The 20868-nt window shown below is 48.8% G+C and overlaps 1 protein-coding gene across 1 annotated transcript in view; it reads left to right on the top strand.

The window, feature by feature from the left end:
• Window positions 1-5590: 5590 nt before the first annotated feature.
• Window positions 5591-20868, top strand: part of LOC147678868 (catechol O-methyltransferase-like) — a 185616-nt gene continuing 170338 nt past the window's right edge. The window contains exon 1 of the mRNA XM_086942626.1: window positions 5591-5772. Coding sequence (XP_086798752.1) covers window positions 5634-5772 — 139 coding nt within the window. The 5' untranslated portion in view covers window positions 5591-5633. The remainder of the gene's footprint in view (window positions 5773-20868) is intronic.

The raw sequence follows: 20868 nt of genomic DNA, 5'->3' as shown, positions 1-20868 counted from the left end.
CTAGCTATTTGGTCCTCTCTCTCTTTCTTGATACGCATTGCAATATCATTTATGCCATCTTTTGTCCATGCAACCTAATTTATGTGGGCCAGACCAAGCAGAAAATAAAGCTTCGAATTTCTCAACATCGAAGCCGGATTCGTTGTAAAACCCAAAATGCCCCTTTGGTGGAACATTTTGCGAATAAAGGACACACGGAAAATGACATACGTTGGACAGTGATCACAGGAGTCATCATCCCATCCAGGGGTGGTGATCTCGCCCGAATGCTTAACAGAGAAGAGTCGCGCTGAATACTGAAAACGGACAGTCTGAACTCTGGTCTGAACGTCCAAGAGGAGTGGACTGCCCTTATCTAAACCCTAATTGATGTGTTCTAACTGAATTCTGTATTCTTTTAAATGTTCTATTTTTAATTGCCTCTTTTTCACTTTAAATGTCATGAATTGGCTTCCTCATGAATTGGCTTCCCAATGGATCGCTGGTCTCTCTATGTCTCTTTACTGTCTCTATTATCATTCACCTTGCGCTGCACACTTCCCATTGGGAATACCTCGCCCAGTCTGGCCCCCGAGGTTGTTGTCCTTCAATTGTTTTTATCACTCTGGCACGCCCCTCACCCAATTGGCATCACTGTACTTCTAACGCTGCACTTCTCCTCGCCGAGCACGCCAGGCAGATCCTGAACTCCGACTCATCCGGTAAGTGCTGCACAGCCCGCTGAACTTGATTCTTGTAAAATATTGACCCCACGATACTTATGGTCGCTACTTTTCAACAGGCAGTATCCTGGCGCCGTTGAAATTGGTTATTAACCGCGACGCGCAGAGCAACTCAATCTGGTAAGAGCTTGCTCGGTTCTTGACCCCCATTCACTCGTTTCGTTCTTACTCCTCCCTCCTAACCACTAGTTTCATTTTCAGGGTTGCGGTACTCTAATCTGGGTACCTCCTCTTGCCGACTTAATGATTGCCCGGGTAAGCCCTTCTATGGTACTCTGCGCCCCTTGGCGCGTAGATTTTCGGCATGCTCCGACCTCGGCGTGTACTGTGTTTACCACTTCGCAAATTATTAGTTCACCCCACAAGTCTTAAACGGTAGTATGCACTTGCCAGGCACCCGTGAAGTATTCCACGTTCGTTAATTATTCGAGCGATACCTCGGCATGCTCCGACCTCGGCAATTACCGTGTTCACCACTTCGTAAACTATTAGTTCACTATACAAATCTCAGACGGTCGAATGCACTTGTCAGGCACCCGTATAGTATTCCACGTACGTTCATTATTCGAGCGATGCCTACATCTTCACAGCATGATTAACTGCCCGATAGGCTACAATACCTCGGCCTCCACAATGCTTCTCACCTGAATTATTAGATCTCCTCCTTTTGGCTACCATTATTCGGAAGTCACCTACGGAAGGACGCTTCAGACCCCTTGCCAGGCACCTGCCAGCATGTATACGCCTGTCAGTCTTGTACTCACTCGATCACCAGCCAGCCTTCACTCTAGTGACATCCACCTATGCGGTTGATTGGCCCTATACGCTCACCTTTCCACCACTTGAGTCACCTGCCAAGCTATTTCGACGCCGGTCACTTTCACGACCATGACCGTTGTGATGAGTGCGTTGCTCACAATATTGGTTCACTTTCACCAAGTCACCCTCCTCAGATCATGTTAGTTTTTCTTCAAATAAATGTGATTCCTTTTCCTGTCTCTCTCCCATGTAATTAGAGGCTAACAAAGTTAAGGCATTATTCCAATGTCCTGATGATGGTCCCTATAACTAGCAGGGGGACCGAAACGCCGTCGACTTCTGTGACACCTTATACAAAACGTGATTGCTATGTGATGTAATGGTGTTCATTTGATTTTTCTGTATAACTGCATTTACTACACCGAAAATGTTTGTTTGCCTTAAAAGCCTTTCCCTGTTTGTAAACCTACCTTCTGTATTAAGACCTGTTAGTGTTGGGCACAGGCTTGTGTACCACACAGGTGATCAGTAGAAGGTATCTTGTTGGATTTGAATTGTGTATTCAGTAAAACTATAGACCTCTGTCCGGCTGGACATGTCACTCAGAATATAGAACGGATTATCTCTATATTTATTACTTTTTCTTTTATTTGTCAATGCATGGGACCGCTGTTGTTTGGATTGGTACTTGGCGTACCGTGCCCTTGGGAGCAAACTGGAAGGATCTTCAGGAGTAAGCGGCGTACAATCTGGGTACGCGGCGTACAGGGCTGGCGGGGAAATAAGAACGGTGCGGGCCCGAGCGTGTTGAAGAATCTTGAATAGGCGCACTGACACAGCCCGTCGACGGTTGTCCCTCGATGTAGGGGGATGTCAGGCTCTTGGTGCGCTTCATAGCGCAGACGTACCTTGGGGGCTTAGACCAGCGGGCAGATTCCAGCAGGTGGGGCGCGGCACGGGGGCCTCCGGTACGGTGTGTACTGGGGGCGAATTCCTTCGTGTGTGGCGCGGCCTCTCCACAGGTCAGAGGGCACATCGGGGTGGCCGGGTACGTTCGCAGGGCACGGGCGGCCGTCCAAGCTTCAGGAGTGCACTCAGGTGACCATGATTCCGGCGGCAGGGGGCAGACCAGCAATCCAGGTCCTTCCAATAGCAAGCAGGGGCAGAGGAGCAGGCGGCCTGACCCGAGGGGCAGAGAGCGGCTCTTGGCAGAGCGAGCCTCAACGGGTAAAATGGCGGGCTGCTCCCGAGTGCCACAACTCTAGGAGGGGGTGAGGGGGGATGCAGTCTAGCCTCTGCCGGGAGGAAACACACGGCTCAGTTTCAGACGAGTCAAGGCACAGAGAACTCACTAGTCCTGGGGTTCAGTTCAGGGGGCAAGCTCAGTCAAGCCCTTGGAGAAAGTTTCAAGCACAATTCAGCAAAGTCCTCCTTAGGTCTTTTCCTCTCCTTCCTCAGCAAGGCAACTGCAGGCCAGTCCTTCCAGCTTCTTCTTCCTTCTAGTTGGGCAGAGGTTCGTTGTGGGAAACCGGATCTAGTTTGTTAGGAGCAGGGCTCCTACTTTTATACAGCTTTTCTTTTGTTCTGGCAGGCCAGGGGGCCTCTGCATAACTTCTTTCAGTCTCTGAGCACTGTGTTGGGTAAACTCGGGTCTCTCCTTTCAGGGAGCAGGGATGGCACATCAGACGCTCCACAGGAGGTGAAGCCAGCATTGTGGGGACAGGGGCAGCCAGGAGTATTCTGTTGACAGTCTTCCCTCTTCCTGGGCCAGGTGTCGGGCTGAGTCATCAGTCGCTCCCCAGGAGGTGGAGCCAGCATTGTGATGGCAGAGCACAGCCCTATTCAGAGTCCAGGGGCACTCCCACCACCCACCTAGGTGTAATCCTTGCATTCTCCACATGTCATCTCCCAGCCCTGTCACTCACACAACCCAGACGGCAGATACACATCTTGGCAGAGGCGGGCTGAAATGGTTAGGCAAGCAAATGCTAACTTTCTAAAAGTAGCATTTGCAAACACCGGATATTAAAATAAACTTTACTAAAATAAGTATTTTATTATTCTGAGTTCAGGCATACTAAACTTGACCTTCTACCATGTTCCCTGAACCTGCTGGGATTATAGGGTGTAATAATTCCAGCAGCCCATCTTGGCCTATGAGAACAGGTAGCCTTACAATAGTAAAAAACGAAATTTGCTGTAATTCACTATTAGGACATGCCACACACATCAGGGTTTGTCCTACCTTACACTTACAATGCAACCTGCCCTAGAGCCTACCATTGGGGTGACTAATATGAAGCAAAGGGAAGGTTTAGAGGCTGGCAAGTGTGTGCACTTGCCCAGCCAGCATGACAGTACCAGACTGCACACAGGTTCTGCAATGGCAGACCCTAGACGCATTTTAAAAGGCTGCTTCTGTGTGTGGCACAAACAGCGCTGCAGGCCCACTAGCAGCATTGGTATTTACAAGCCCTGGCACTCCTGTTGCACTTTACTGGGGACTGACAGTAAATCCAATGAGCCAACCATGGAAATCAATTACAGGTACACTTTACATTGGGAGCACTTGCACTGCGGCAAGGATTGGCTGAGACTCAGTGCCCTGAGCAGCGAACACCAGCAAAACATCTGAGGCACATCAGCAAAAAGTGGAAGGGAGACTCACGCCAAGGTGCCAGGTCTAACAATGAGGTTCTCCACAAAGAGGTCCGGAGTGGGACCCTCCGATTTCTCCGGCACTCCGAGGATGCGAACGGTGTTCCGTCTCGCATGCCCTTCATAGTCATCAAGTTTCCGGTCAACTAGTGACCTGGCCTCCTTGAGCTCTCACCTCCTGTTGCAATTCGGAGACATCCTCAACCAGACTAGACGTTTTGACCTCCAGGGACTTAACCGGACAGAGGTCTGCAGTTTTACTTGTCTTCATGAGGTCCGCCCTTATTAGCCCCTCCTCAATGGAGACCATGTCCAGTTTATTGTCCATTTTACTCGGGGACGACTGGACCCTGGTGATAGCAGCCATGAGATCCTTCAACGTAGGCTCGCGCCCGGCTGGATCCCCCTTCTGGTTCCCCGCTGGACCCCGCTTCACCTCAATAGGGGTCCCCTTGGGCATGGTATGACGGTCCAGTTTATTGGTTTGGACCTGTCTGGCCCCTCTCAGTCTTGGTCTGGGGCTTATCAGGGTCCGCTCTTGCAGCCATCTCACCTCCCGAAGCAGATATGCCACCTAAAATCGCAGTGATACCAGGCTACACCACTCAATCACATCAGGGTCCCCCAAGAACATCAGGCAGTATATGCGTATCTCGGGGTCCACCAAGAGCCCCAGGCACCACGCCGGTCTCGTGACCCCAAGGTCCAACTATATCACCACCTCCAGTCAGGCCGGGATCGGGCAGCCGCAGGTCGCCCCTGTCGTTTCGTTGTCCTCTAGGCAAAGCAATTGGACGGTGAGACGTTCCAGCAAATACTGGAGTGACCAAGGTTGCATGGCCGGGTCTCCGATCGGCCACTTCCGGTCACCGTCGCCGCTGTTGTTGAACTCCAAAGCGGGTCAGGCCACACTTGAGGTCCCAGTCTTGCCACCCAGTAGGCCGCAGAGTTTCAAACCACATTTGCTGGTCACCGGACCACTTGCGCACACTTTTTAAACTTTTTTATTCTGTTGATAATTTTCTCACTCTGTTGCACAGTTGGCAGCTGGATCTATTTCTAGGCCAAATAATTTGCTGATGTTGGAGTGTACCGCGTTCCTCTTTATTTGCATGTGATAATGAAATGTTTATTTTTGAAATATTGTTATCCCTTTGAAATCTAGTTTAAAGTTCAAAAACTGTGTGGAGAGAATTAAAATCCTTTTAAATCTTCTGATTATGTTAATTTTGTCATTCCTACACCTTTTTCCAGTGATCTGATGCAAATGAATCATGCATTTAACATGTCTTGTATATGATTTGTCTAGAGTTTATCATATGACCAGCCTTTTTGTTTTGCCCCTTCCAGATGGTGGATACCTCTACAGTTGTCTTGTCTGTTTCTGGGGTTCTTCTTACGGCTGGTCTGCTTCTCTTCGTCTTCATCCGAAACAACGACTTGGCAGCGATCCTTTGGAACGAGCTGGTGCTTGAAAGAATTGCCGATTTCTTCATGGGTCTCACAAAGGAGCAGCGAATTCTGGACTATGTTCTGCAGAATGCGGTCAAGGGTGACCCACAGAGCGTCCTAGACACCATTGACAAGTATTGCTATGAGAAGGAGTGGGCCATGAATGTAGGAGATGAGAAGGGTAAGCAAACACCCTAGATGCACACAGGCTCACCTACCGGGCTCCTCAGCCTCTTTGCAATGTCCCAATCCAAGGGCTTGATTCCGATCTTGGTGGACAGGTCACTCCGTCACAACGGTGACGGATATCACGTCTACTGAAATATAAATCCCTTAGGTTATAAGGGGATTTATATTTCGGTGGACGGAATATCCGTCACCATTGTGATAGAGTAACCCGTCCAACCCGATCTAAATCGGGCTCAAGACTGATGACCCTTGGATCCACTCTGAACCCCACTCCCTTTGTAATCCTTCACTCCTCCTTCTGGGGTGTTTTAGGAGGCCCAATCTCCTATAACATGGCTGGAAACTCCCAAATACTGTAATTAGTCTGACTTACTGCCCCCCCTTATAACGTGCCCCCTATGCATAGATTTTGTCTGAAACCCCAAACTAATCGATCCTGTGTGAAACCCATGTACCTTGAATCAACATGAAACTCTGACTCATAGACCCTGTCTGGGATTCCTTCCTTGTCCCCAGCGTCCTGGACTTTTGAACCAGTCTGAAAGCCCCCATCTGCTGGAACCTGTCTGTATCCTCCTCCTGCCCCATTCCCTAACTGCAATAACTTTTTTAACCCCCACTTCCTGACTACCGGAACTCGTTTGAAATCTTTGGGCTCGTAGACACTTCCACACTTCTCTTGTTCCTTGAACCCCTAAAAGAAGCGGGGAAGCAAATTTATATTTTTGAATTATTCCCCACAGGTTAATGTAGACTCCCAACTTTTATTTTTTCTTCTATTTTATTTATGTTTAATTTATATATGGCCCGACGTTTCCTTGGACGCGTGCCAAACACTTCACATTGGACCGAACGTTGTGTGTCGCAACGCTTAGGTTGCAGGCGAGCAACAAGAATGCTTTGATAAGCACAAAATTGTATGAACCAGGAGTGGATTACAGAGAGATGAAGCGCCATGTGGGTGTGGAACACACTGAAAGATATCTTCACTGGATTCAAGTCAAAGTAAAGTTCAGAGGAGGTGTGGGTGGGAATCTACAGGAAGTTCTTTCCAGAAGGTGAAGGAAGTAGCATTAGACGAGGGTGGAGATTGTTCTAAAGAAGGGGTAAACAAGGAGATCTGCCTTTGAAAATTCCTAAGACCAGAAAGTAGAAAACAGAAGGTGGAGTTTTGTGCTGCCTGTGATGTTGTTCTAATGCTATGAATGCAAAGGTGAGTGTTGCATCTTGAAAGCTAGTGTAATGTTGCCCCAAAAATGTGTGAGAGGACAAGAGCCAGCACAGTTGAGTGGAAGTTTGGTTCAAGAGGAATGGTTTGATCTGACAGGCAATCCGATGTCATAGGTCCTGGAATCTTTACTTGATGTAATCCTCGTAGGGGAGGTGTTGGTCGTGGGAGACGCCAAAGGTCTTGGTGTTGGGGGCTCAGGTGGCTGAGACACTATTGAATTGCCTTGTGTTAAGCCAGTTGGTGGTATTTTGTTGAAGCATGCCCGAACTTTTAGACTCTCCTTTCTGGCGGAGTTTAAGTTAAGGTAGTTGGCTGACATGGAGGATCATATTGTGTCCAAGCCGCCCGTAAGCCGTGAACGTTGGTTTCCAAGTTAAATTAGAGTTGTCTTTCATCATCACTTTGTTGTTGTTCGATGTTACGTTCATCCAAAAGGATGTCAAGGGGCTTCATCTAAAGGTTAAGAGACAATTTTTGCTGGCATTGATAGGTCCTTGGGGGGGAGGGGACTTAAGATTTGACTAGGATGACCAGAAATGATGGAACATACTAGTGCATTTTGTTAGGGAATTGGCAAACCAAATAAGAAGATGGTTGGCAATCCCGTAAAGGTTGGAGAGCCTCAGAGTGCACAGAGGCCAGTAAAGTACAAAGGATCGGCCTTCATCCGGGACCCGCAGAGCACCTTGGATAAACTGGGGAGTCACTGTTACAGCGTGGTACAACAAGCAAAATCCTTATTCCTAGGCTGCCACAGTTGTGAAGTTGAAGCACTTTAAAGTGTCTTTATTTTGCTTAAGGCTGGTGTAGGAGTTTGCATGTAACTATTGAATTGCATAGTTCTGTTTTCTCTAGTCAGGGTGATCCAGACGACTGATACTGATTGGTGGATCTGTGCAGCGTGTGACACCTTTAGGCAGTTCTGGCTTTCTGGTCTGTTGACCAGAGAACCAGAAATCTGTGACTTTTGTTGTGCCTTTTTCTACTATGGGTTGTAGCCTACACAAGCCTAGAGTCTTTTTGCCTAAAAGCGTAAGAAGAGCTGAAAGAGTCATGCATACTATTGGCCCTCACTGAAGTTATAGGTAGTGCACCATTCAGTAGGTTTTTCTAAAATTGGTGGACACCCTTACACCCAGGGTAAATATTGTGAAAGATCTAGGGTTCCAATGATAAACAAAATTTGAGAAATTAATCCCAACTATGGTCAGATTCCAAACACTAGTGTAAGCTGGTACATTTATTAGTTATGTCTTTGTAATAGTACATTTCATCTGCATTTTCTGAAAGTCAGAAAGGAGGTGCCGCTGCCTTCCCGGCAGTGGTCTAAGTGGGGGGGAAAAAGTAGGAGCACTCCTGGGCGGAGAATCAGAGGGGGGCAATAACCAATGAATTGGCTCAGTGGGTGGAGTCAGAGGTGTGGCAGAAAGAGCAAAATATCCAAATTTGTAGTATTTGTTTACCATTTCACTAACAGGTTACAGCTTATTACGTTATTTAATTTAACCAATAGATACACAAGTTTTTTAAAGTTTTAATAGGAGTTATTGACAATTAATTACATTCACAAAGTGGGATAAGTTTCCAATCACAGAATGTCCCCTATATCCTTAAAAGTGGAATCACAAGCCATTAGTCTCCCAGCCATGGAGTTTCTGTCATCAGCACTTCACCTCCCTTTTTCCACAAGAGCAGTTCAAACATGAATGGCAAAATATCCTTGCTAGCGAATGTTTTCCACATAACTATGGCTCTGCCGTATTTGCCACATAATACATAACCTGCTGCATTATCTGACGATTTAAACTAATAAATTGTTTATAGCTCAAACAGATCAAAAGTTACTAAAAAATGTGACTTGTGCTGCTGTGAGGTGGAGGGCCCTTTGCAATGGTTGACTGGTCCCCTTCCTCACTGCTGCGGTTGTATGTTCCACTGGTACTAATAAGGGAAAATCTTTGCAGAGACTGTTAGCATGTGTAAAAATGTAAAAATAATTAGATATCAGAAAACGTACAGCACCACTAATACCAGTGCAGGGTGTCGGAGCACTTTACATCACACATATTACAGAGACAATATTCATACGTGTGTAAATCACTGTATAGGAAATGTTACATAAGACAAAGGACTACAAGGTGTAGGAGTCACATGACAACCATGTTAGTAGGCAGTATAGTTTATTAGTGATTGGCCTGGAGAAACACAAACTCAGAATTTAAAGCGTAATGCCATGGTTGGGGGTTCTCTTTAATAATCAGAATTGATTTCTACCCATATGACCCCTTTTTTGCAACATTAGATTAATCAAAGACTGGAGGAAAAAACAATAACTTTCTAATTTAATCCTTTGAGTTTGCATGCAGCTCTTACATGACTGTTAATAGCTCACTGTCCTATGTTAGGATCTTAAGTTATTAACTGCAAGTAACAATAGGGTCTCTCTGACAAAAGCAGCAACCCACTGACCTATTTACATTATGTGCACTTTGTGATCTGCAGGGCATATGTTCTTAACAGCATGCACTGTAAACCTCTGCCATTCCTTATCAAGACTCAAACCTTCTACTAGACAAAACAGCATCTCTCTCTACTAAACATGAATCACTGGAGTTATCTGGACATTTTTATTGCTGCCGAAAATTGTTGGAGGCCAGGAAGGAGGCAGTAAGTGCTTTTAAAACCAGAGTATATTCACAAACACGATGCCCCCACCCGAAGTTAGCGCCCTGTGCGGTAGCACTGCCCTACAGCCACCCTGCTCAAGGGTCCTGTAACCTAAGTGAGAGTCACTGTCGCTCTGTTGCGCTGCTTCATAGGTCTCTCTCCAAGACTGGAGGTGAACTTCATGGATTGTGGTGGACAGGCCTTCAAGGTTAATCCAAACTTGCCACCGCTAGGATATACCTGCTGGTGCTAAGACACCAGGGCTTTTAAGATCTTGCTGCACCTTCTAAGGTCTAGCACAGGAATGTGCTCCCTCCGGAGAGTGGTCTCGGAGCCTGGTCATTAAGGCCGAACCTGGTTCCCCAGTTCCAAATTCAGCAGCTCTGACCATAGCGCCACCTCCGCTCCCCCACTGAACACCATACTGCCCCACTTAGAGAAACTTGCACTGACCCGCTATAAACACCTGGATGTGACTCAATTCAAATTAAGCACTAGAAATCAACTACATTTACATTTACATTTACAAGAGCAATATGCTGCCTAAAAAAAAATGAACATCCTAAACAAGCATTGGCATAGCCAATAGGTCTCGCCTTTGGGACCTTATAAGTGTTTAGTTATCCAGCACAATATCCTTGGTGCCACAACATCAAGTGTTGCATGTGTGAGTGGCTTGTACAGGTATACCACTGTGAGGTAGAGATGCTGCAAGTACTTTTACAGGAGCCCCTGTGACATTGCGCCACATCAAAATGTATCGTTGAGTCTGGTGTAATACTTCTAGCCCCTATTCCTGTCTTCTCCCACCCAATGCATCCTTAAATGTCCCATGTACAGCCTGTGGTGGTGGTGGACATGGTGGTGGACGTGGTGGACGTGGTGGTGGTGGACATGGACGTGGTGGTGGACGTGGTGGTGGACGTGGAGGTGGTGGTGGACATGGTGGTGCTGGTGGTGGACGTGGTGGTGGTGGACATGGATGTGGTGGTGGACGTGGTGGTGGTGGTGGACGATGTGGTGGTGGTGGATGTGGTGGTGGTGGATGTGGTGGAAGTTGTGGTGGTGGACGTTGTGGTGGTGGACGTTGTGGTGGACATGGTGGATGTGGTTGTGGATGATATGGTGGTGGATGATATGGTGGTGGATGATATGGTGGTGGATGAGGTGGTGGTGGATGAGGTGGTGGTGGACGAGGTGGTGGTGGACGAGGTGGTGGTGGACGAGGTGGTGGTGGACGAGGTGGTGGTGGACGAGGTGGTGGTGGTGGACGAGGTGGTGGTGGTGGACGAGGTGGTGGTGGTGGTGGACGAGGTGGTGGTGGTGGTGGTGGAGGACGTGGTGGTGGTGATGGAGGACGTGGTGGTGGTGGAGGACGTGGTGGTGGTGGTGGCCGTGGTGGTGGAGGACATGGAGGATGTGATGGTGAACGTGGTGGAGGACATGGAGGTGGTGGAGGCGGTGGACGTGGTGGTGGTGGAGGCGGTGGACATGGTGGTGGATGTGATAGTGGATGTGGTGTATGTGGTAGTGGTGGTGGATGTGGTAGAGTTGGTGGACGTGCTGTATGTGGTAGTGGTGGTGGACGTGGTAGTGTGGGTGGACGTGCTGTATGTGGTAGTGGTGGTGGATGTGGTAGTGTTGGTGGATGTGGTGTATGTGGTAGTGGTGGTGGACGTGGTAGTGTTGGTGGACGTGGTGTATGTGGTAGTGGTGGTAGACGTGGTAGTGTTGGTGGACATGGTGGACGTGGTAGTGGTGGTGGACGTGGTAGTGTTGGTGGACGTGGTGTATGTGGTGGTGGAGGACATGCTGGTGGACATGATGGATGGAGAGGATGCGATGGATGTGGTGGAGGCGATGGATGTGGTGGAGGCGATGGATGTGGTGGAGGCGATGGATGTGGTGGAGGCAATGGATGTGGTGGAGGCGATGGATGTGGTAGAATCGATGGACGTGGTGGAGGCGGATGTGATGGTGGACGTGGTGGTGGTGGACGTGGTGGTGTTGGACGTGGTGGTGTTGGTGGACGTAGTGGTGGATGTGGTGGTGGAGGACGTGGTGAAATGTACGCAGGAACAACATGATTACCTTTTTCCTTTTACACTCATTATTTAGAAATTAGTGAGTATTTTTGCATGAAAAGATAAGGCCATAACTACAGAGCCCAGAAGTGACCTGTTTCAATGACCATTGCTTATATCCTTACAAAACGTCGGCAATGTGGTTTAAAAAGACCATATTCGTGAATGCACAGCCGCTGCACACTTTTTGTTTTCCAATTCGCCCATCAAGTAGGTATTTCAGTATCTCCAGGAAAGGTGCACTTTCCCACCCAGGCAAAGCAATGTTGTTCAAAGAGGAGAAAACAAAAGTAGCACTTCACTGGCAAACACTGTAAAGTGGTGATAATGTCTTAAGGTGTGAATACATCAATCTGGCCACCCTGCAAACACTCTGTCTTGCTTTAATTAGTTATTTTTCATATTTGGAATGTTTTATTTCTCTCCACCCCGAGGCTGCACTGTCAGAAAAAGAGAACGTTTCCTGCAAAAATGCTTTTCTTTTTTTGGATCCATTTCACAGGGGAGCAAATAAACAAAAGGAGGAAAGAGGGTAATACCCTCTTCTTAAAGTCTCGGTTTTCACTAACTGAGGAGGAGGAAGACCGAGGGAACGAAGGAACGAAGGACAAGACCGAGTCCTTTTCCTTCTCCACCCGCTCACAAAAGCTGAGGTTTAACTATCGGCCTTAGCAATATTATGTTTAAAATAAGAAAGCAGTGGAACTGAATCTATGAAATTAGAGAAGTAGGGGCACGCCATGCCCTGCCGATCCCGCCCACTTAGACCACTGTTTGCAGGAGATCTCATGCGACATACAGCCCAATAGCGGCCTTCAGAGAAGGTCCCCGGGCTTGCTGGGGAAGAGAGTGCTAAGTGGCCAGCGCAACGTCCAGGCTGTTGGAGGCTGCGCCCTTGTACGTGAAGTCGCCCATGCCGTCAGAGGATCCGCCAATGTCGTGAAGAGTGCTTGGCGCCAGCGTACCTTGTCTGGAACGGCGCTGGTGTTGAAAGTGCTTCACACCTCAGGGCAGGTCAAAGAAGTGCACCCGGCCCGGGATAAATGTAACTTGTGGAAGAGATGCAGGCCGAGAGGAAGAAGCGGCTGCGGACTCAAATAAAAACCTTGCAGTGCCACCTAGTGGCCGTTTTGCAGTAATGTGCTCAGAAATAAACGGAGTAAAAGTAAATGGCAGGAAGGGAGGAGCCGTGCCAGCGACCAAGATGGCAGCTTAAGGACTGGCTCCGCCGGCTGTCTCATCCTGACTTGCCACCCGGCACAATATCCTGAGTCCCGTCCCTACCGTCTGGTGGGGGGGACCCAAAGCTGTGCCACGGGGTGAAATTTTGGAGAGTTTGCGTGGTCCGGCAACCGAAAATAGTCGTCTGTACCTTTGCGGCCTACTGGGCGATGAGACTGGGACCTCAAGTATGGCCCTGCCTGCCTTGGAGTTCAAAAACATCGGCGAGGGGGACCGGAAGTGGCCGGTCGGAGACCTGACCGCGAACCTTGCGTCACTTTGTGGGTGCCGGACGGCCCCATTATCCATCTGCATGGCCTAGAGACTATTGTCGCGACGGGAATGACCTGCGGCCGCCTGGTTTCGGCGTACCTCGGGGAGGATATATGGTCGGACCCTGGTCGGGAGGCAGACGTGGTGCCTGGGACTCTTGGTGACCCTGAGATACGCAAGACCTGCTGGACAGTCTCTGAGGCCCGAGGTGACATGTGTTATGACCGGGAGTCGTCATATCTTGTGCAGAGTATCGGACAGGGTGGGCATAATTGCGGCGAGAGCGGACCCCGATAAACCCCAGTCCAAGAATGTAAGAGAGTCCAGACCGATCCAATATAACAAGCTGGATCGGTATACTATGCCTAAGGGGTCCCCAATTGAGGTGAAGCGGGGTCCGCCCGGGGGCCTGGAGGGTGATCCCGCCGGGGACAACCCGACGCTGAAAGATCTAATGGTTGCAATCACTGGTGTCCAGTCCTCCCTGAGCAAGATGGACAACAAGTTGGACACTGTCTCCATTGAAGTGGGACTTATCAGGGCAGATCTCACAAAGACGAGCGAAAAAGTTAAGTCCCTGGAGGTCAAGACGTCGAGCCTTCTGGAGGATGTCACGGAATTGCAGCAGGAGGTGAGGGAACTTAAGGCGGCCAGGAGTCATGTTGACCGGAAACTTGATGACTATGAGGGGCGTGCAAGGCGGAACAACGTACGGATCCTCGGTGTGCCGGAGAAATCGGAGGGCCCTACCCCGGATCTCTTTGTGGAAAATCTGATACTCAATCATCTTAAGCCCAAGGGCCTTAGTAACTTTTTCACGGTGAAGCGGGCGCACAGGATTCCTGGGGCAAGACTGAAGCCTGGGGCGGCTCCCTGCCCCATGACAGCACGGGTCCTGAATTTCCGTGACAGGGATGTCATCCTGCAGACGGCGCGGGCTTCGGGCCCGTTGGCCTTTGAGAATGCCTCTCTGCTGTTCTTCCCTGACTTTACGCAACTCGTGCAGAGACAGCGGCAGAGCTTCATGGCGGTTAAGTGGAGATTGAGGGACATGGAAATCAAGTACTCAATGATGTTCCCGGCCCGCCTCTGGATTGAACACGATGGCAAGACCTGGTTCTTCGATAATCCTGAGGTGGCAGCGGACTGGCTGGATAGAGTCCGGGGGACAATGACTTAATTTGTCTGTGGTTGAGCGGACTTGCTGTTAGTGGCACAGCTGTTGGTTTGTCAGGGGCGACTATCTGTTCCCCCCCTCGTTTGCAGTGTGTTGTGGAACTTATTTGCGCAAGTCATTGGGGGGGGGGGGATTTTCCGAGTCAGGGGGGGGGGGGGTGAGGGTTGGCGGTCCTGTTGTAAGGTCCTCCTCCGTTTTCTACTTTTAGTTACCTGTAGTCTATATCTGGGGAGACGGGCACACTGCTAGTTGGGGATGAGCGCAAGCTGTATGCAGGGGTGCAGGGTAGGGATTTGGGGGGTGGGGTTTTGTTGTTTTTGGTGGTGTCATTTTTGTTTGTTTGCTGTTTTTGCATTGGGTGTCATCGACTGTTTCGGACTTGCTGAATGATAATCATGATTTCCAGTAGGCCGGGATTGGGCTTTTCCATACTCAGTTGGAACGTGAATGGTTTAGGGGATAAGATCAAGTGGGCTATGGTGGGGCAATTGATCAGACGACACTCGCCAGAAGTGGTATTGCTGCAGGAAACTCATCTTATGGGCAAGAGATGTATGGCACTGCATAGAGGGGGCTACAGGCTGGTGGCGCATGTGGGTTTCACTACTGGGTCTAGAGGGGTGGGAATCCTGGTGAAGAACTCGTTCCCATTCACTATACAGGCAACCTGGACTGACAATCGGGGACGATACGTTGGCATCTCGGGGTTGTGGGAGGGTAGAACAGTCACGTTTATGTCAGTTTATGTCCCTCAGGCCCTACAGGCGGATACCTTTCGTGACCTGTGTAGGATCTTCCTTACTCTGGCTGTTGGGGTTTTGGTGTTGGGGGGGACTTTAATGCAGTGATGGATGGAGAGGCTGATAGACATCCCTCCCGGGTTTTGTTGCCGTCCCGTAGGTGGTTGTCTAATTTTGTTGATACCACTGGCCTGGTTGATGGGTGGAAGTTGAGGCCCCCCGGGGACGTTGAATACACGCATGTCTCTGCTGCGCACCGCTCCCTCTCGACGATAGACTATGTGTTGGTGCCTGCACTGCAGGCGGCGTGGATCCAGGAGGTGCAACACCTGGCTAGGGGGGTGTCCGACCATTCGCCGATTTGGCTTCGACTTCAGCTGGGACAGGGTGATGTGGCTAACATTGCCCCGATTAGTGCATGGCGTTTGAGGGACCCCGGCACCAGGAAGGAGATTGTGCGTGCTACAGATAGTTATTTTCGTGAGAATGTAGGTACGGTAGACTCTAAGTGCTCCCTCTGGGAAGCATATAAAACTGTTGTCAGAGGGGAGGTGCTTTCTCTCATTTCCGGGCAGAAGAAAAAGAGCAGAGCAGGGCAGAGATAGATAAAATGGAGGCAGATCTGTTGGCCCTGGAGAGGGAGTTGTCTTCTAGCGCTGATCCGGGGGGCTTGCACCACCTTCGGCTCCTTCGAGATGAGTATAGGAGTCTGGCACGTGACAAGGCCAAGACTCAGCACGCTGACACCCAGAGCAGAATTTATGAGCATGGTGACCAGGCCGGTAAACTTAACTTATTGCATGGTTTAGAAAAGGGGGAGTGGCGTCTTGTCTTGTGCCGGAACTGCTGATTTGAAGGTTTGGGCAAAACATCGGATCCCCAGCAGATAGTGGACGAATTTGCCTGGTATTATGAAGAGGTGTATAGGACGGAGGGGAAATATTCTGAGAGTGACAACGCTGATCTGATATGAGACATTTCAATGCCCGCCCTGTCGGACGAGAATAGAGCGTATTTAGATTCCGCCTTTACGAATGGTGAGGTGGTGGCGGCCATTAGAGGGGTTCACTCCGGGAAGGCCTCTGGCCCGAACGGGCTCCCTACAGTTGTAATAGTTAAACGCTAATAGGCTGGCTCCGTTTCTAAATGACATGTATGTCGAAAGTAGGGATAAGGGTTGTCCGCCCTATGATCAGCATGTCGCTAATATCATTGTGATCTATAAGGACGGTAAACCGCGACTGGAGTGCCCTTCCTATCGGCCGATTTCACTCCTGAATGTTGAACCAAAGGTGTTGGCCAAATTTCTTGCAACTAGACTAGTGAAAGTGATTGCGTCCTTAGTGCATCCAGACCAGTCTGGCTTTATGTCACGCCGAAATACCGCTCTTAATCTTCGTAGACTGCATGGTGTTCTAGGAGGAGCGTCCCACATACATGAGCCAGCGGTTCTCCTATCGTTGGACGCCATTATGGCTTTTGAAAGTGGAGTGGCCCTATCTTTTTGCGGTCTTGGGCAAACGGGGGATCGGTCCAGAATTTGTGCGATGGGTTCGCCTCTTGTATTCCGGCCCTCTGGTTTGAGTGGTTGTCAATAATCGTAAGTCGGGGACTTCCCTTTGGGGAGGGGTACTCGGCAGGGTTGCCCCCTTTCCCCCGCTCTTGTTTGCCTTGGCTCTTGAGCCGCTTGCGGCTTGGGTGAGGTGGGACAGATCGATTAAAGGGTTGAGATAGACGTCAGACTGGGAAGACAAAATTTCACTGTACGCGGATGATATCCTGCTGTATTTGACCTCCCCTAGGCATTCACTGATTGTGTTTTTGGAAATTCTGGCGATTTACGGGAGGTATTCTGGTTTTGCTATTAATTGGGCGAAGTTGGTCCTCTTTGTGTTGAGTGGTGGTCCGCCTACTATCCCGACAAATTGTCCGGTAAAACTGGAGTTGGAGGGGTTTCGTTATTTGGGTATTTTTGTATCGAAGGACCCCAAGGTGAGATATAGCTCTAATTTGGCACCCCCGTTGGCTAGGCTTAGAGGGGATGTGGCGAGATGGAAATCTCTGCCGCTCTCCCTGTTGGGTCGGCGGTTTTATTTAAGATGCTGGCTCTACCGCGCTTCCTGTATGCCCTTCAAAACACCCTTGACCCGGTACCTCCCTCGTACTTTAAGGAATTAGAGTCTCTGCAGAGACAGCGCAATCCAGTCTCCCATCCCAAAGGAGCTATCTAAATTGATGTTGCCAAGGTATGACGGGGGGGGATTGGCTTGCCTAACATCCGGAAGTATTATTGGGCTTCCCAGCTGGCGGCCATCAATCATGCCATCTATGGCTCACCAGTCGATCCCGGGTATGGGATGGACCGTGGCCAAGTGCCGGGGGGGTGAGTACACCAGAGCTTTATATGCTAGACAGGGACGGTTTCCTTTGGTGGGACCGCCGGTGGTTGCGACGTGGGTGTGGCATGAGGCCAACCGTTCTCTTAAGTGGGGCGGGAAGATTACTTTGGCGACTCCGCTCTGGAACTCAGAGGGTCTGGACAGTTTGTGGAAATCTAAAGGATTTGATTGGTGGGATCTTATCGGGATCTCGCAGGTGAAAGATTTGTGGGGGAAGATCGGGATTCTCACGTTTAAGAGTTGCAGGACAGACACCAACTGCAAGAGTGAGCGGTTTCGCTATATGCAGATTAGGCACGCGTTGCTGGCTGGCGTTCCCCGTGGTGTACTCCCTGTGGCCTCTCCGCTGGAGGACGGGGTACTGGATGGGCATCTCCCCACTAAGGCGATATCGCTGATTTATAAAAAGTTGATTAACTACACCGATGACCCCTTAGTGACACTCAGGGAACAATGGATTGCTGATGGGTTGGTCTTAGACGATGAAGATTGGGGGAGGCGGTATTGTCTCCTAGGACTGTAGCCGTACCGATGAGGCTTAGATTAGTGCAGCTGAAGATTCTCCATCGCTCTTACACCACAGGTCCTAGATTGTTGCGGATGGGTTTGTCTGCAAATGTGGACTGCCGTAGAGGGTGTGGGATGATTGGGACATTTATGCACGTTCCGAGGTTCGTGGATATTGGACCGCGGTGCATGGGAAAATATGGGAAGTGTGGGGAGTGCAGCTTGAGTTGGAAGTGTGCCGTTGCTTGCTCAATGTATGGGAGCCGACCAACCTCACGACCCACAGGAAACTCTGGGTCACACTTGCTAGATTTCCAAACGCAATATTGCGCAGCTATGGGGTGCCAGCCAGGTCCCTCAGATTGGGAAATAGATGGAGGACCTGGATTAGTGTATGTTTCGTGAGCGGTCAGTGTATGTTGCCAGGGGGAGACATGGAAAATGGGGGAAGATGTGGGGTGCTTGGAATACATACCGAGGTGATATTTGTGTGCCCCCCGCTCCAGCAGATGTTACTGAGATGTTGAATTCCACCTGATTCCGATATTGTTTATCCTGTATTTTTGCTGTAACTGAGGAAGTACTGTGATAGTTGCACAATGTCAGATGTCACCAGATGCACTTTTTGTTATTATTTTGTTTTTATGTGTTTAATAAAAAGATTTAAAAATTAAAAAAAGTAAATGGCAGCCCTGCGGATATTCCCACCATGAACATAATGGAGAAAAACTGCCAAGGTCTAGGAGGAGGACTGCAGTTAGCCCCTTCCATGCAGGGCATATTCCCCTGCTGTGCTGTGGGGCGGGGGCGCGCACAGCGCCCCGGTGCTCATGACTAGCTGAGCTCGCCATGAGGCACAGTGCTTGTGTGCTCGTGACGAGCTGAGCTCGTCATGACCGCACCCGTTTCCGTGGAACGCTCAGCACAGCAGGGAAATTATCCCCATGTGTGAGCGTTCCACGGCTCATGACTAGCTCAGCTGGTCATGAGCACCGGAGCGCCGTGCCTCATGACGAGCTGAGCTCGTCATGAGCATAGAAAAGGTTAATCCTAGTGCAATGGGTGGGCAACTATAGTCACATGGTAGCTCCAGGATCGAGGTACAAGTAACTGTGACTGCTGGATATGACTGGGCAGCCCTAACTGCAGTGTTTTCCCTGTTTTCAGATAAAACTCCCACAGGACACAGTGCAAGGGAAATGAGCAGCAGTACAGGAGCAGCTGTTGTAGCTCAATGTTGTTGGGGGAAAGTGTACCTGCGTAAACTGAGCTAGCAAACCCCTAAGACTCCAACTTGCTATGGGTGGAGAAAGGACTACAGCATCCGTCAGCAATTGAGCCCCCTAAGGGAACTTTAAGAAGAAAAGCTGGCAGGGCTTGTGTGATTTGCAGTGACGCCTACTGGCCAGAGGAGGTCACTGCAGTAGTGGTGACACCAGTGAGTAATGCACTTGGACGGCAGGTGTGGTACAGGTTAACAGTCCCAGGCAGCAAGTCCTGAAGGACTGATGAAAGTGCACAGCATGCGCTCCCAGTGACGAAAGGACACCACAGCAAGTGGAAGAAGTGAGTGCACATGCCACCCGAAGTAGAAGTACCATCCGTTTGCTTTTGTAATTTGTTCACTTGTAATGTTCTCATGTATCAGTTCTGTTCCTATTGTGAAGCGCTCTGACACCTTTGGGTAAAGTCCGCGCTATATAAAAACGCATAGATAAAGGTTGGTGTGCCGAAGATTGTACCCTAAACACTGATGGTACGGGCTGGAGCCCGAGAGCGAGAACACTTAAAAGTAACAAGGACCCCCTGAATATGGATCAAATTCCTGGGTCAGGGTAAAACATAGTGAAAAATAACAGTCCCAGGCAATTTAAAATATGAGACAGGCAATGTGGACCAGCAAAAAATAATCAACTATGCAAAGAAAGATTTACTTTGTATAAGAATCACATTTTTAATTAAAATACACATTCTTTAAAAACAATAGCGCTTTACAATAAGTCAAAATTTTATCCATAAAGTCATATATCCTGATCAGAAGAAATATAAATGACGATTGTTTCTTCAACGCGTTTCGACACAGTGAGTGTCTTCATCAGGAAAGTACCATCATATAATAAATCTAAAATTAAAGCTAAACATTCTGTAACTGAACAATAAAACATTTTAAGGAGATTATTTTTAAAAAACATCATACATACTGGCACAAACATTGCTTTTGTCTTCATAAAGTTTAAAATAAGTCACTTTTGTATTCACATTTATTAAAGCTCAAGGTTAGGGTAAGAAAGAAACAGGATTGAAAAGAAAAATAGAGATATGAATGAACAAATGGGACTATCACATTTGTTTGGCAATATCATCTGATGAACAACCAGTTCTGCTTTCTGATTCCTTTCATATGAAAACTGATATGACCTAATCTTTATATTAAACAATAGTGTACTTTAGACTTCAGTTTAGCAAATGATATGGGACTACTTTCTATAACTATATTGATGGTATGTATGAAAAAAATGGGATATACTTGCGAGTCCACTGTGTGGTAACTCGCAAGAACAAATAAATGGCAATAATTGTCTCTAAATCATTTATTCATACCACTGTATCTGCGAGCTATAGCAGTGGAACCCACATTTTCTATGAATAGGGAGCACAGAGGTGTATAATAACTTAAAGGTATACAAACGTGTTCAAAGCATTGCTCACCTAAAAAATCCGAGAGCGAGAAGTCGGTGAGGATGACCAGCAGGTCAGAGAGAGAAAATAACCTGCTAGAGGTCAGCGAG

Source organism: Lissotriton vulgaris, chromosome 11, assembly GCF_964263255.1.
Source record: "Lissotriton vulgaris chromosome 11, aLisVul1.2, whole genome shotgun sequence".
NCBI classification, from domain to species: Eukaryota; Metazoa; Chordata; class Amphibia; order Caudata; family Salamandridae; genus Lissotriton; species Lissotriton vulgaris.
Note: the sequence above shows the minus strand (reverse complement) of the source record. Positions and strands in the feature narration are given on the sequence as shown.